Source organism: Spodoptera frugiperda, chromosome 15 (assembly GCF_023101765.2).
Source record: "Spodoptera frugiperda isolate SF20-4 chromosome 15, AGI-APGP_CSIRO_Sfru_2.0, whole genome shotgun sequence".
Lineage (NCBI taxonomy): Eukaryota > Metazoa > Arthropoda > Insecta > Lepidoptera > Noctuidae > Spodoptera > Spodoptera frugiperda.
Genome location: NC_064226.1, coordinates 7,676,227 through 7,692,035, shown reverse-complemented (window position 1 = coordinate 7,692,035; position 15,809 = coordinate 7,676,227). Strand labels below are relative to the sequence as shown.

General features: G+C 33.7%; 2 protein-coding genes across 3 annotated transcripts; both read right to left on the bottom strand.

The window, feature by feature from the left end:
• LOC118279172 (survival of motor neuron-related-splicing factor 30) lies at positions 1–3,288 on the bottom strand. Its single transcript, XM_035598720.2, has 4 exons — positions 3,103–3,288; positions 2,735–2,997; positions 861–1,010; positions 1–445 (listed from the first exon to the last, which is right to left on the bottom strand). The coding sequence occupies exons 1-4, from the start codon at positions 3,142–3,144 to the stop codon at positions 175–177; spliced, it is 726 nt and encodes a 241-aa protein (XP_035454613.1). The 5' UTR covers positions 3,145–3,288; the 3' UTR covers positions 1–174.
• Positions 3,289–4,272: 984 nt separating this feature from the next.
• LOC118279008 (solute carrier family 12 member 8) lies at positions 4,273–10,403 on the bottom strand. Of its 2 annotated transcripts, none has more exons than XM_035598535.2 (11): positions 10,011–10,403; positions 9,352–9,532; positions 8,955–9,100; positions 8,480–8,735; positions 8,067–8,262; positions 7,629–7,863; positions 7,178–7,371; positions 6,484–6,583; positions 6,062–6,205; positions 5,395–5,573; positions 4,273–5,097 (listed from the first exon to the last, which is right to left on the bottom strand). In XM_035598535.2, the coding sequence occupies exons 1-11, from the start codon at positions 10,197–10,199 to the stop codon at positions 4,935–4,937; spliced, it is 1,983 nt and encodes a 660-aa protein (XP_035454428.1). In that variant the 5' UTR covers positions 10,200–10,403; the 3' UTR covers positions 4,273–4,934. The 2 variants fall into 2 exon arrangements, with proteins under 2 accessions (XP_035454428.1, XP_035454421.1); XM_035598528.2 differs by having other exon boundaries at positions 8,067–8,271; positions 10,011–10,402.
• Between the last annotated feature and the right edge of the window lie 5,406 nt (positions 10,404–15,809).

Here is a 15,809-nt window from a genome sequence, read left to right as displayed (position 1 = left end):
ATTGTTGTATGTTATATATTATAACATAAATACATTAGCATAAACACAATTTCTGTAATATTAGTACAGATGAAACATGCACTATTTCAAACACCAAATGACAAATGGTGACTTTGAATTACTGGGTGTTAAGGACTAAATAAAACCTAACTTAAACTAAATTTACAAATAATATTATCCACCTTTCTTCCACTTTTCTCCAGGAGTATACTCAGTCATAGGTTTCCCTGATATGCCACAAGTGCCGATGCCTACTCTGCCGGTCAAATTGTCTGGTGAAGCAAATATACTCTTTGTTCGAACACCAGGTTTTTTTGCAGCTTTGGTATGAAAGTTTAACCACTTGTTCTTTTCAGTTTCTCTTTCTTCTTCAATTTGTTTAAATCTTTGCTGTTTCTTCTGTTTTTTCTTCTTGAGATATTCTCTGTTGTACCCCTTACCATGCCTATAAAGAAACAAACATCATTTTAGTACATGAAATAGTCTGGAAAGGTATAATATGCATATAATACACATAATACTGCATAAAGAGTATAGAATAGGACCAGCAGAATAACTGCTAGTTCTTATAAAATTGTGATGGCAAGGAATATAAAGGAATGGATAATTTTGAGGTGGCCTAAATATCCAAAAATAAATAGCCCAAAAAAACTTAGATGTTGATAACTTTTTTAATAAATTGGGTTTGTGGGGCATACGCATATAATTATTGAAAATAGAGTCACCTCTTTACATATAACTAGAATGATATGATAACTGGACAAAAGGGAATGTTACTAAATATTTCCATCTCTGTCGGAGACTAGAGAACTAGAGGTTTGGCATTATACATAGTTACTGAAAAGTGTCTTTATACTCACTTGCTTTCATCACCACTGTGAGGTCTCTTTACACCTGATCCAGGTATAACCTTTACATCATTAATGGATACCACTTCTGCTGTTGCATAGCCATCAAATTTTACTTTTAAGGTATCTTCTGTAACATCTTCAATGAGAGCTTCATAAAATCTGTAATAAGTAATAATCATTTGTAGCTTCTGCCCACAACTTTGTCCACATACAATATTGACTTTGGTTACAGTTTTTTATGTTCCAATTTCCAAAACAAATTGTGTGCGATTTGCATGTGCATAGAGTAACAGGCAAACATACAAACGGATTTTTTCTATAATGTACTTTTCCATGAGATCAGCCGGCAAAGAAGCAGACGTAGGTAAGCTATCGGCGCCGCCAATGGCTACCCGAAACACCAAAGGGGTTACAAATGTGTTGCCGGTCTTTTGGGGTGTTAGGAATTTGAGGATTGAGGAAAGGGAGAAGGTAATCGGGCCACTGGTAACCTCACACATACACCAAAACAAGACATAAGAATTGGTACACGCTGGTTTTCTCTGAGGCTCAGTTGTGCTGATGCATGGCTCTCCGACACTTATTACAGATTCCCTATTTGGTTTTTTTTTCATAATAAATTATTATTTTTTTCATAATAATTTTTCATAAATATTTAATACATACATTGTCACTTATCTTATCTACTGTTTAATTACATCTATTATAACTTAATATTACTAGTATTGATTTCTTATGGAGTGGGGGACTCAATCATTATTTACATCATTTATTTATCTTTCATCTGTATAATTTGTCCATTAGTGATTCTATTTTCTCCCTTTCTTATGTTTTGTGAAATATTTCATTTTGTATTAATGACTATATTGTTAGTATTTATTTAATTAATTAATAAAATAGAATTAAATTTAAGCATCCGAACACATTGTCAATGCTATCTATTTGTTTCTCAACCTTTTGCGAGTATCTTATTAGGAACTACACAAAGAAAAGCTATTAAACAATAAGCTCACTATAATTCCTTGTTATAGAATATACTAACAACAATACATTATCTAGATATTTATCCAGAAACAAACTATACTTATGAAAAACCTATAAATGAAAAGCATTATTAACCCTTCATGTGCCAGAATATGGATCCACACAAGACACAATGTGTTTTTAACCGACTTCAAAAAAAGGAGGAGGTTCTCAATTCGACCGTATTTTTTTTCTATTGTTGTCTTTTACAAGACGTTAAATTCAATTGACATATTTGTAATAGAACAAGACGTTAATGTCAACATAGTATATATTATATACTATTCATGTGCCAGAATGTGGATCCACACGATACATAATGTGTTTTCTATTGTTGTCTTTTAAAAGACATTAAATGAAATTGACATATTTGTAAGAGAATAAGATGTTAATGTCAACATAGTATATATTATATATTAATTTTACATTTTGAAAAGAATAAACTGTACTGGACTGAATTGTAAATTACTACAAGCCTACTTCTGCAATGTAACTGACATTGCAGAAGTAGGCTTTAAATAATACAACCTAATGAAAATTTAAAAATAAAATATAGTAAGATAAAGAATAAAAGTCTCATATACTGGCAGTCAAGCAGGGCATTCACTTCTTAAGCATGATTTGAAGCCTGGTGAGTACTGATGTAACTTATCCTGAGTTTTGTGCACTTTCCAAGGTTATTTAGACACCACCGACAGACAGTGCAGGTAATACAGAGAGGAAACCTAAACTTATAATTTAAAATTTTAAGCATGGTATCCTCCCAGTTGGATAATATGCTGATGATGGTGATGATGAGTACCTATTTAAAAATATGATAGGAATATGACTTTAGGATGACAAAGAAAAGTAACACTTACTGTCCATCTGATCGCCATTTCGCCAAACATCTCTCGCCAACTTGCCAGTTGGAAAAGTATTTGTGTGAGCTTTCCTCATCGTCGGCCGCCAACACGGATGCTGTAACATCATGATCATTACTAGAACCATGAATATTAGGCACTTTGGAGTCAGCGTCTTGAGTTTTGATAAGATCTTGTGTCAACTCTATTACTTCTTCCAAGTCAGCCTTTAATTTCAGCAACTCCTCATTTTCACCATCTGTAAGTAACGCTGCTTCCACCTAAAAATAAATTACAAATCTATAAGCATACATCAATAATCAAAACATAGAAGAAAATACATACCACGATGACAAAAAAGATCGATAACACTGAATTGTACCAACCTGTTGAAGTTGCAATTTATAATTTCTTAGATCATCTGCCATTTTGCAAATAATCACTTTAGTTTTTACAACAAAATGATTTCAGAAAGCCAGACTTTAAACAATTTTACAATAAAAATAAACACTATCAAGACCACAGGTGTAGAACTCGATGAATGATAAAAATGACGAGTGAATGTGAATGATTGGTTGACAATGACATGTGTTTCATTTGACAACGCGCGTCGGGGTGCACGGCGTGGACAGGGGATCTCTGTCTATGGTTCTCGAATATTTTTCCCTAAAACAACATATCCCGGAATATCCTTAAAATTAGACAACGGACGTCAAACAATGCTTGAATTATGTTTCAGTGTTTGAGTGAGATTACTGGAGGCCCCATCCTCAATTTCCCTAATTTCAAATCCTACCATAAATACATAGTACGACAAATTTCTCACCCCTAAATTTTTGGGAGATAGCTCCTAAAAGCTACATCACTAGTTGTGTACTTCAATCATTCATAGACAATATTATAAATAAATAAATTTTTCGTTCTTTTTTCTTTATAGCAACCCTGTATTAGATACGGATTTTTCAAATTTCTCAAAGAGGAGAGGAGAAAAGATTTTTTTAATAATATAATAATTTCTTCAAATGGTCAGTATTTTTGTCAGATATTGTAGGCTGGGATCCATACTAATAATTAAAAGGTTTACTTAATCTTATAATTATATTCTGTACTGCTAATTAAATTATGGTTACCATTGGGTGTATCTTTGATTCTTCATAACTATATTGAAACAGTTCAGTTGATAAAAAATAAAAAAGAAACCGACCCTTTCCCCTATATTTCTTACATTGTATTGGTTGTCCTTCAAGAAAGAAAAAATAAATGTTTATTATACTTTGATCAATCAAACCCTTAATAATTTTCCTTTCCTGAATTATAAGAGAAATTTCCTAAGTTACAACAAAATGATTAAAGTGTTTTGGGAGCAAACACTGGTCGTTTAATTGTTTTTTTTTTCATTTTTCTGGTAACCGTTGTAACTTTGCTAATCACCTAGAGCCATAATTTTATTGTCAATTGGACATCGCCTTCAGGGACACCTGTGTATGAGTATTAGAGTTATATAACTATTTTTGGAAAACATATAGATAAGGGTAACCATTATTAAAAGATATCTATACAATACAAAAATAATTTAATATTATTAAATCCAGTTTTGGTAAAACTTACAAAAGCTATGCATGAAATATATGTATTGATAGTTTAATAATATCTTATACCTTAATGTTACATCTTAATAATTATAATAATCTCTATCAGAGATGCAAAAATAAAATAATTATGTATGTACATTTAATTAAAAGTCAGTCAAAAATGCTACAAAGTAATTATTTAGCGTCAGTTATGTATAAAAAACAATTAAATTATATAGAACAAATAAATGTGAATAATTTGAATAAAAAAAGAGATTTGAAATTAATGCTGTTATTGTATTTAATATGTGTTAAAAACAAAAAAATGCAGATAAGAAAAATGAGGAGATATAGATTGTTCATAAATATGACAAGCCTTTATGGCGCAGTGATTTGAAGCTTATAAGTAGCATTATGCGAATTGCAGAGAGAGCAGGTCTAAGATTCTCTCAGTTACTGCATGCTAACGAAACCCATCTCGCCTTTTCAGTATTTTATAAATTACATGAGCTTTTACTCATGTTTATTAGGTAAAATATGGTTACTTATGATAAAAATGTGATCTGTAGCAAATATTGATTGGTCAGCAACACGTTAAAACATATTACTTTTTAATTTATCTTGTTGTTTTGTTTCACTTGATTTATTTAGCTATCGACGCTGACCAGGTGACTTTGTAGCGCAGTAGACTGGTGGTACCGGCGCCTTGATGCGAAGTCTTCGTTGTCATCATTCAATCTCTCTTGTTCTACGGATATGTCTGCATGCACGGGTGTCACAACCAACTGTTCGTATTCTAGGGGGCGTTTCCTGAATAATAAGAAATAAGTTGTTAGCTGCATCGTCCTCGTTATGGGGATAAAAGTAGCCAATGTGTGATTTCAGGTTGTATTATTCGTGCAGTAGGTTTCGCATGAAGTTTGGTAAAAAATTACGGATAGTGATGTTAACAAAATAATAATGGTTTGAAATAATAAAATGGATATATTTAAAATATTACTTATTGACTGAATGAAATATCATTCTTTTAAAGGGAATGTCATCAGATTGGAAACATACTTACCTACAATAGGAATATAATTAATCTTTGAATAAATAAATAATTACCCAATCAACTGTAGGAAAGAAATCTTAAGCCAATGGAAGAACCGGAACTCTGAAGCGCGTCCAGGCTTGAGTGCGGGGTTGGCGGTACCGATGTAAAGCCAGAACAGCCACAGGATGGTCAGGCAGCCGAGAGCATACCCCCAGTGGACGAGAAACATCAACAATAACTTTATGGCCACCTGAAATTAAACAACTAGGTAATAAAACATAAATATAATAGACCTCAACGTCCATCCTTTAATCCTCGGTGGGTTAGGTCCTAGATATATAGATAGTACTCAGTTGTTGTCAAGTCCCTCCCCTATGATTTGGGCTATCGATGATAATTTGTCGAAAATTAAAATAAACCGTTTGTTTCCCGACCTGAAAATCGTACCCCGAGAACTAGTTACATTACTTATATTAAGTACTTATGTCCTAATACTCAAACGCTAATCTCCAACAACATTAAGACTCAACTTTAAGACGCTCTCAAAAATATATCTGTCACTACAAATACTTTACAAAATGACAGAGATAGCAAGATATTTAAGTACAACTTAAATTGAGTAGCTTTTACGGAGCATCAAAATTCTGCCAGATAGAGAGAACCCGTTTTGACCTATATGCATATTATAATCTATGTTCTACTTATTACCAAAGCAAAATTGTTTGAATAGGTACTCACCCCAACAAGGGACAGCCATCTGTTGCAAAGATGCGAGTACCAGTTCTTGTTCTTAGAATGTACACTAATACTTGGTCGTCGGACATCCCCGTTAGACATGCGGCCGTTCATTATCGCAGAGTCCGTTGGAGACGGAGTAAAGTCCTGGAAAAGACATTTCTGCATTAAGCTCCAACAACATCAAGATAATTATGCAATTTTTTTAAAGTGACTGGCATCATTAACTTGTACAGTACAAGATTTATATCAGACTCCTACTACAGCTTCCATCCCGTAAGAGATTGCCTTGTGTGATAAGACTACCAGAGATAAGCGTACAATATTAAGTATATTGATAGTTCGATTAGCCATTCGGTATTATTTATTGATATTACATGAGTTGGCATTGATACGGCGCTGACGGCAACAAGTGTACAACTTACCCCAACATTTTTATGTCTAATTCTCTCTGGGAATAACAAGTCTAGATCACTGCCAGTAGCGCCGTAAACTTGCGTATCACGTTGTGAATGACCTTGGTATCTGAAATCAATACAGTTTACAATGAAATGGTTGCATGGCTAACGTTAATTAATTTTTAATACTCGAGCTATTAAAAAGTAATTTGAGTATGAAGGTTTATGTGGCTAAATATTTTTGCGTTTTTGGCGGTCATTATTGGAGTTTATTCCAGTTACTTAGTCTCTTTCCATATTTTTCGCATATACACAATATCTACATATTAAGTACTTACGCGATAATTTGGTTTGTCTATACACTCATTTAAAGTACTGGCACTTAATTAATTTTTAATACTCCAGCAATTAAAAAGTAATTTGAGTATGAAGGTTTATGTGGCTAAATATTTTTGCGTTTTTTATTTTTTAGGTCATTATTGGAGAGTTTATTGCAGTGACTTAGTTTCTTTTCCATACTTTCGTATTTTTTGCATATACACAATCTATTCATGTTGAGTAGGTACTTACGCGTTCATTTTGCTTTACTTATTCAAAGCACTGTTTGTTAAAAACTTTTGTCTAGGTATGTAATACAATGTTTGAAATCAATAAATTTCATTTCTATATAATCAGCAAATTAAACCAATAAGTAATAATAATGAAAATTATGGAATCATACCTCATTTCTCGTCTATGTTGCAAATCAAAAGTTTGGGCGAGAGCAAAGTAAGAATAGTCAATGCAAGCATAAGTGATGAGGAAGGGCATAGTGACAATGGGTGCGAGTTGATTGATGTCACCAATGATGATGAATGTGACGGTGACCACCGCTACTACCACCATCGAGTAGATCGGTACCTTGTTGGGACCTCTCTGCAAATAATATGACAATATTTGATAAGTTGAACTTAATATATGGGACCACAAATAAAACAAAATAAAACGTTAATTTCAAACACTAACTACTTATAATATCAAAATTTTATCACAGACACATTTTAAAATTATTAAGATTAAAAAAAATACTACACGTTTTTCATTACTGGGATTAACTCATGCAAAAAGTTAATCTAATTATGAAAAAAATCTATCAAAATGAAAACACATAAAATTCACAACAAAATACTAACCCCATGACCAAGAAATGCAAGTCCAGGTATAACTTTCTCATTTGCAATACTTTGTAGAACTCGAGGAGTTCCATACATGGCACCTAGACAAGAGCTCATGGAACTGACATACAGACCACCGAGCAATAGAACAGTCACTGCCGAGATGTCAGCTGTGATTGACAGGTTGTGTAGCAAACCGTCCCTCGTCACAGTAGCCGCCAATGTTATTATAAACATCAGGTATAAAAATGTTCTGTAAAAAACATTTCAAGATTAGAATGGTTGAACAAGAGTGGTCAAACTATTACTGTCTGTTATTTTTAAACATTAGGTACCACAGTTTGAATGTGATTTTAAAGACTTAGAAGTGGCTGGCATGGTTGTGTTTGTCTAACACTTATTTGTAAGACACTTGTGTAAACAGCATATTTTTGCTCTATTAAAAATAATACATACCCAGTACCGATAGCAGCTAATGATCCATTGGGTATGTTCACAGAGGGATTTTTCAAATCTCCACTCATGTTAATTCCAGCTAATATACCAGTGATGGTTGGGAAGAATACTCCAAAGCATTTGAACCAGGTGTACCCATCTTGGTAATCGGGCCATGTATTATTTGCTGCAACTCCACTGAGCCACCCCTTAAATTCTGAATGAACTGAAATATTAATAAAAGAAATAAGCTAGAATTGGAATTTTAGACAGTTAAATAGAGTAATGAGTTATTTTTACATAAAGTTAAGTGATGGTCCCTTTATATAGTAATAAATGGTAATATACACTCCATTTCCTTATAGTCTACTGGTATGTCACTTTATGCATTGTTTGATAATAAGAAATTAATATTCAAAATACTATATACTTACGTTTATCATCAGTTGGATCTGTGATGAAAGACCCCACAAAGAAGTCAAGAGCTGCAAGCATGATAATCATGAGCAGTGCAAATTGTAGCTTCACCACCCACTTCACTCCGGCTACATTAATAGTGCCCAGCAGTAGTACTGCAGCTATGGCAAATCCTCGGGATGCCCACTTGTGTGTGTCACTAAGTGGATCAGCAACTACGAAGCCAGCCATTGATTCACCAAAACCAAATACATTTAAGGCACAGCCCACAGCCTGGAAAGTATGATTTAGGGTGGTTTAAAATGCTGTTGAAAAAAGTACTGCATGTGAATTTATAGACCAGAGACATTTCTCACTTAGGTAATACATGGAAATAACAACATAAAATTAAATACCTATCCTGTTTATCTTTAGAGGGAAAATGGGATGATGTATAGTATTGTAATAACAATGCTTTATAAAAGTATAATAACAACTACTGAGTAGCATTACCTGACCAAAACAGTATATCATGCCGAGAGCACCTCCCATCCTGGACCCTAATGTGTGTGCAAGCAAGAAATACACTCCACCACTCTCTATCCTGCATCTTTCACATATACCAACTGCTGATAACACTGAGATCAGAGCTACAAAAACTGGAAAATAAATATATTATAACATTAGATAAAATCAATAATGAAAATTTGATAATCAGGTAGGTACATATAAGTGCAAAGTTAATTGAATTCCATAGTTATATATCATTGGCTTAGGCCATATATAGATTTAGATAATGAATATGCTGATATTCTTTTATGAATGTCTTGACTGATAAAAATACTTAATACCAGCTTAGGTAGTTACAAAAATATAATAAATTATACTGAACAAGGTATTAATTTCTTACCTGTAAAAAGTACTATAAAAATTGCATTAACTAAGCCTGCCTGTCCAACAATCCAACCAGATCTTAGAAATACAATTACTCCAAAAATATTTATAAGGCATGATGTAAATACTCCATCCCAAGTACCAAAGAGGACAGGTTGTGATATAAAGAAGTTGGATTTCCACCATGGTACATCACCCTGCAATTATATATTTTTTTATTTTCAGTTGCATAGACAATGACTATTTATCAGTATAGGTATTAATCTTAAGATATTAGCTGATGATTAGATAAACACAACAAGCGGACATGTAAGTTTATATAGCAAAGAATAGGAAAGCTATACTATTTTGATGTGTCAGATAGATATGTATATTATGTGACTAAGTGTGAAAGTGACTAGTACTCATTTAATATCTATCAAGAGAGATGTCTTAAATTCTCATGCCAAGTAGCATCCATCCAAAAAGTTAACTTTAAACCAAACCCAACAAGAGCATTTAGTTTTTTTAATAATTTAATGAACACTGCTTATTAATGTAATGAACTACATATTATAAATTTTAGTCTAGTTATTAGCAAACAGAAAGCATCAGCTGTAGTTTTAATGTAACTGAATATTATTGTGAGATCATTCTAAGACTAAGTGGTTGTTAAGAAATACATCGTTTACCAACCTGTATGTCTGCGAATATTTCATTAGCTCCTGAAGCTTGATGTCCGCCTGAACCATATTGTGATTCATTACCTAAATCCACGAAACCACCTGATTGTCTTCGCATCCGAGCTCTATCAAAGCCGGGCTCATCGCTTCGAAAACTGTCTATATCTAAATCATTTCTCCTTTGGCGATTATTTTGATCCATATTGGTTGAATTATAATATACTACGTGTAAATACTATCAAAAAACATTAGAACACATCCCGAATGTTTATCTTAGGAAGTGACTGCTGAAGTGTTGACGCGCGTTCAAGTATCGGAAACGTCACAAGTTTCTGAAGAATATTTGTAGAGCAGTATTTTTGTCTACTACTTTTCTTTGTTTTGCAAAGGAAATAAGCTCAAGCCGTACAGATTACTGGCAATTTCATGCTAAAAATGTAAAATAATATTTCTATGGAATTCACCTGTTATGACGTTTGCAAGATTTGACAACAAAACTGACGTAACAGTGAGACACTATGATAATGTCAAAGTATTTTTTTAAATTATAAAATACATTGACTCGTAGGCTTTTTAGTACAGTTATGTTCAAAAAATACGAAATATAGACACTTTCTTTTTAACTCGAAATCTTTTTGGAGGATTAAGTTTTAGCACATCGCATCAATAAGTTAAAGCTAGCAGAACTTCAAATGACTGTTAGGATTCGCCATTCGATTTGAAAATTATTAATATGTTAACACGGTTTAAGAAACCAATTACATTAACACACAAAATATAGAATCATAAAAATAAAATTGAAATAAAACGAAGAAAATCATAAAAATGACATCACTATAAAATTGTAAGACTACACACTTATAATAATCGATGTATAAGTATCTATTATATAAAAATAAGTCGGGTTTTCCTTCCTGACGCTATAACTCCAGAACGCACGAACCGATTTCCACGGTTTTGCATTCGTTGGAAAGGACTCGGGCTCCGTGAGGTTTATAGCAAAGAAAATTCAGGAAAATCAGTGGTGGCGAAACGGAGTTCGCCAGGTTTGCTAGTTATGTATATAAAGGTATCGTAAGATCTTTTTATCCATACATTGTAGTAATAAAAATTGAGTGGCTAGACAGTAATTCTATTGAAAAAATTGCCCTCATATTATAATAGCAGCATCGAATGAGGAAAATATGGTAGCCCTTATTGCCTATTCTACCTCTGTTCAAGAAGGCTGTTTAATGCTTATGAATATTTTGGGCACTTTGGCAGAATAATTAGATATAATGTTGAAAAATTATGCTGGCAAGATGTAGGGCAAAAGATAAAGACACTGAGAGTGTACACAACAGTCGATTGAGGATTATGACGTACCTAGATTGATTCGTGCCACAGATTCGCCCGAAAATAGTTTGTTGACTCGTAGCAGACTGATAGAATAGTTTTATTTCTTGCAATCTTAACGGTATGGTACTTAATTGTATCAATGTTATAGAAACAACAGTTTTCACCATATTTTTTATACCTAGGAGAATCTTAATCAACTGATAGAATCTAACGAAGACGGACGTAGGTGCTACACATACCTATAAATTACACCTGAACCCAAAACAATATTAACTAGTGAATATCACAAACAGTTGTTTTATACAAGAATCGATCATAGGCTTCTGCAAAACGGCCAATCACTGTGTTAAACATAAAGTTAGTAGTCTACAATCTAATTCGTTTGAAAGTAGGGAAGTCTTTAAGGTACCTATTTAATTTTTTCAAAGAATTTTCTTGCGAGTATTAGAATAAACCAGTGCTGTTGTATTAGAATTCTCTATATGCAGCGCTTTGCGTGTAGCCGGGTGCAGCATTACAATAAATAAACTCATTTTCTGAATGTTGTTTGTAATTTAGCAATAAAATATTTATTATTTATTCTAGTTAGGCTTCTACGCGCTACGATCTTCGCGCTACATTTTCGGTACCTATGTATCTGAACACCACGTTCGTCTATCCTATTGCTGTGACGAGAGGGAGTTTCAAACTCTTACTGACTAAAAAACACCCCGTTCCTACTCCTGTTTTTCGAGCTGGAGCTCTGGTAACCCGGCAGGCAGTCCGCAGCTTCCGGTCGGCATCAGCCCTACTGAGCCCCATCATCTGAGGTGGTTGGATAGCACGGGACTGGTTCTGGTTGGGCGGCGAGCGACCCTTGCTCGCCGTCCGCAGACCCACACTCACGGTGGCCGGTGATCGTCGCGCGATCCCCGACGCCCGGAGTGTCTTTAGCGACGGCCGGGGCGTGAGAAGGTTCGTTCCCTCACACGTCCCGGCTATGAATTGCTGCCTGTTCAATACCGGCTAATACTTTAATATTCAGTAATTTTCTCTACAAATTACTAAAACGTCACCTATGAAGAATACTTAAAAAAGAGACCGTGGCACCGGTTGCTATTATTATGTTATTTGATAAAAGATGGGCGTCCATCATGCCAAAACAGTTTTTGCCATCCCCGTTTTAATTTAATAGCTAAGCTGTGAAAGTATGTGACCGTTACCACTGTATACTAAGCTTTCTAGCTATGCGAGATTAATTGAAGATGTGATTACTTTTGGACAGTGCAAGAGAGTTGGTTTCATCTTGGTAACTTTTACATGAAAATGTTTTTTGTAGTATTCCATAAAACTTATGTACCTACATACGAATTAGATACCAAAGTGACGTGTGACGTTGCAAAATAGAAAGTGGTATAACCATGACTATCAGGTTAGGCTAACACGCAATAAACAGAGTCAACATGGAGAGAGGAAAGTGTCGTAATATTTTAATAAATATAAGGATTATCCTGTTCTTGCAATCTTCTGGTGGAGTTTCTGGCATGTTGGCGACTTGCCATCACTTAACACCTCTTAACCAGTACATACTCAACAAAAATGAATCAGACTCTATCATTTGCAAAATTACATATCGATCATGTTTATTTGCGAACTTTAGTCCATAAGCACCCATGGTGCTCCATAGTGAAATAAATTGTACCTAGGTTATAATTCTGTAATAGGTCCAATCACCTATGATATTTGAATTATAGAAACTACAACAATGATTACAAACGTTACTCCGTTTTATTTATTTGCTACTTGTTCAATTATTTAATTCACATTTTTGACTCGACTTCGACGTCATGTAGATTTCGTAAGCAACTCTTTTTCATCAAACACTAGACAAATGTGAATTAGCTTCGCGCACTTCGATCGCAATTTAAGCTGTCTGGATTTTGGATTGGTCTAAGATGTCGAGAAGCAAGTAGAAAACCTTGAATGGAAAGTAAGGGAAAACTTAGTGCCTGATTAGTGCCCTTATAAAAAAAATATACTGATTCAATACTAAATGCCAGACTAAATGACTGACTATTTTTTATTCGTTTTGAACCAAACTTACTCACATACTTTTCAGTTTAAAGATAGATATATTTCACAGTTGAGATTTTATTAATAAATTCTTTTTTTTGGTGATAACTGGCGTTTTAAAGTTGACTTTGATTAGAATTTTTGTTTAAGAAAATGTTCAAGATTTAAATTAGGCATTGGAGAACACTGTATTTTTACAGTGTTTGTAAATAACTTGATTAATTTACACCGAATTAATTGAGAAAGAGATTAAATAAATCACTTTATATATAGACACACACATATAGGTAACTGTTGGAGTTAATAATATAATTGCACGGTTGGTGCGATGGCTGGGCAACTGGCTGCCGCGCAACGGGTCAGCTTCGATTCACGCACGGATCAACTCTTTGTGTGATCCACAAATTGTTGTTTCGGGTCTGGGTGTCACGTATATGTGAACTTGTATGTTTGTAAACGCACCCACGATACAGGAGAAAATACTAGTGTGGAACATCGTTTAAAAAAAACAAGAGAAAAAAAAAAATCATATAAAACTAGGACCACCGAAGACCGTTCTCTAACGAGATGGACTGTTCAGAGTGAAAGATTCGTCCTCAAAATTTTACACGGTTGTAAGAGACACGCTGAACAGAAATCGCTGGAAGCACATCATCCGCTAGAGATACAGCTCAGACCAGAATGAGAGAGAGAGAGAGAGAGAAGAGAATTTAATAAGTTTCATTATAATACTTACCCGAAACTGATAAAGTTTTTTTTTTTATTTTAGTGCCATGCGTTTCATCGTGATTTGCTGATCAACTTTGCTTAGTTGTGTGTTTATTTAAGTCTATTTCATAATGTCTTATGAGTACAACTGTCTAACTGGATGACTGGGATAACTTATTTTCTATATGCTCTATTTTTCTATATCTAATGTTATTATCATACATTTTATTAGTTTAAAATAAATATGGCAAAATAATTTAATGATACTCGTGTGTAGCATTGTGGAACACGACGATAACTAAAGTACCTACTAAATTTTATTCGATTAATATTTTTTAACTAGCTATTCCCGCGTGGTTTAACCCGCTGCGCTGCTTAGCTCCTATTGATCGCAGCGCAATGTTTTGTCGCCAAGAACCTCCCTTAATAAATGAGCTATCCAACACAAACAACACACTAATTATTAAATTTGAACCAGCAGTTCCTAAGATTAGCACATACATACATTTTGGCCATTCATTTTTATTTATTTTTTATTAAAGTTGCAAGTACTTACGAGAACAGTTTTCCTGTTTTCTGTGTATAAGTTTACAAAAACAAATAATAATTATAAAATAATCTATTTATAATGTAAGGTCAGGTTTGGTTATCATATTTATCCAGTAACTTTAACCTTTGTATCTTCAAGGAGTACCTAATGTATAATAAATAATACCATATAGGTAGGTATCTATATATCTATATCTTCTTCACATGTTGGAAAACAGTAAAAAAGTGTGTCTGTGCATTAATTATTTTTCAATAAAACAAATATGGAGAAATAATTTGAAAAATCTGTTTGTATATTTGTCTGCTTGCAAACGCTGATCTCTGTAACTACCTAGTGGACGGATTTAAATTAAACTTTTTTGTTGTATCTATAGCTAATAATAGGTTTGGATATAAGATATAAATTGTTATAGAAATTAGGACAAAAAATCTATCTAAAGTCACTGTGCAGTTAGAGTTAGGTAGTAATGTTATGTTCTTATGTTTCGATTTCAGATTTCAACTGCAAAGTACTCATTCTGATTTCTTTCAAACTAGTAATAGCAGGTACTTATCTGATAATAGTTTTATTATTATTTAAAAGGTTATCTGAAAAAATGTTTTTCTTAATTTGATTGTTTGACTTAGTAGACTTATTTCTGCTTACTCATTTGAGGAAAAAATATATAATGTATGATTCCGTACCAATCCTGAGAAACAGATTCAGTGGAAATTTGTCCATGAATAAGTAATATATCGAGAATGTAGTCTCGTGTGACGAATGATAAATTCTTCTTTGACTCAATAATCGAACCCAGGAGTTTATAGAATCACTTACATTCACAACTATTTGATCACTTGTAATATAATATCAACGATAACGCTGAAATTTCGAGCAGCCGACCACAAAAAAGGGAAAGTACACTTCAGACATATTTAACAAGTTAAGCTGAGTCTTACAGCAGTATCGTAAAATTTATTCAGGAATATTACAATTTACCCTAAAAGTACATAACATTGCAGAAAGGTAAATTGGCAGGTAAAACAGCCGCGAGTAGGGTCGGTAGTACCGGTACTTCGGCATGGTTTCGGGCGCTATCTTAATCGTCCAGCGTTTAAGCATATTTATGTAGCAATAAGTTATCAGAAGCCTAATTACGGCCGCGAAACCACCTGTCCGCTATCA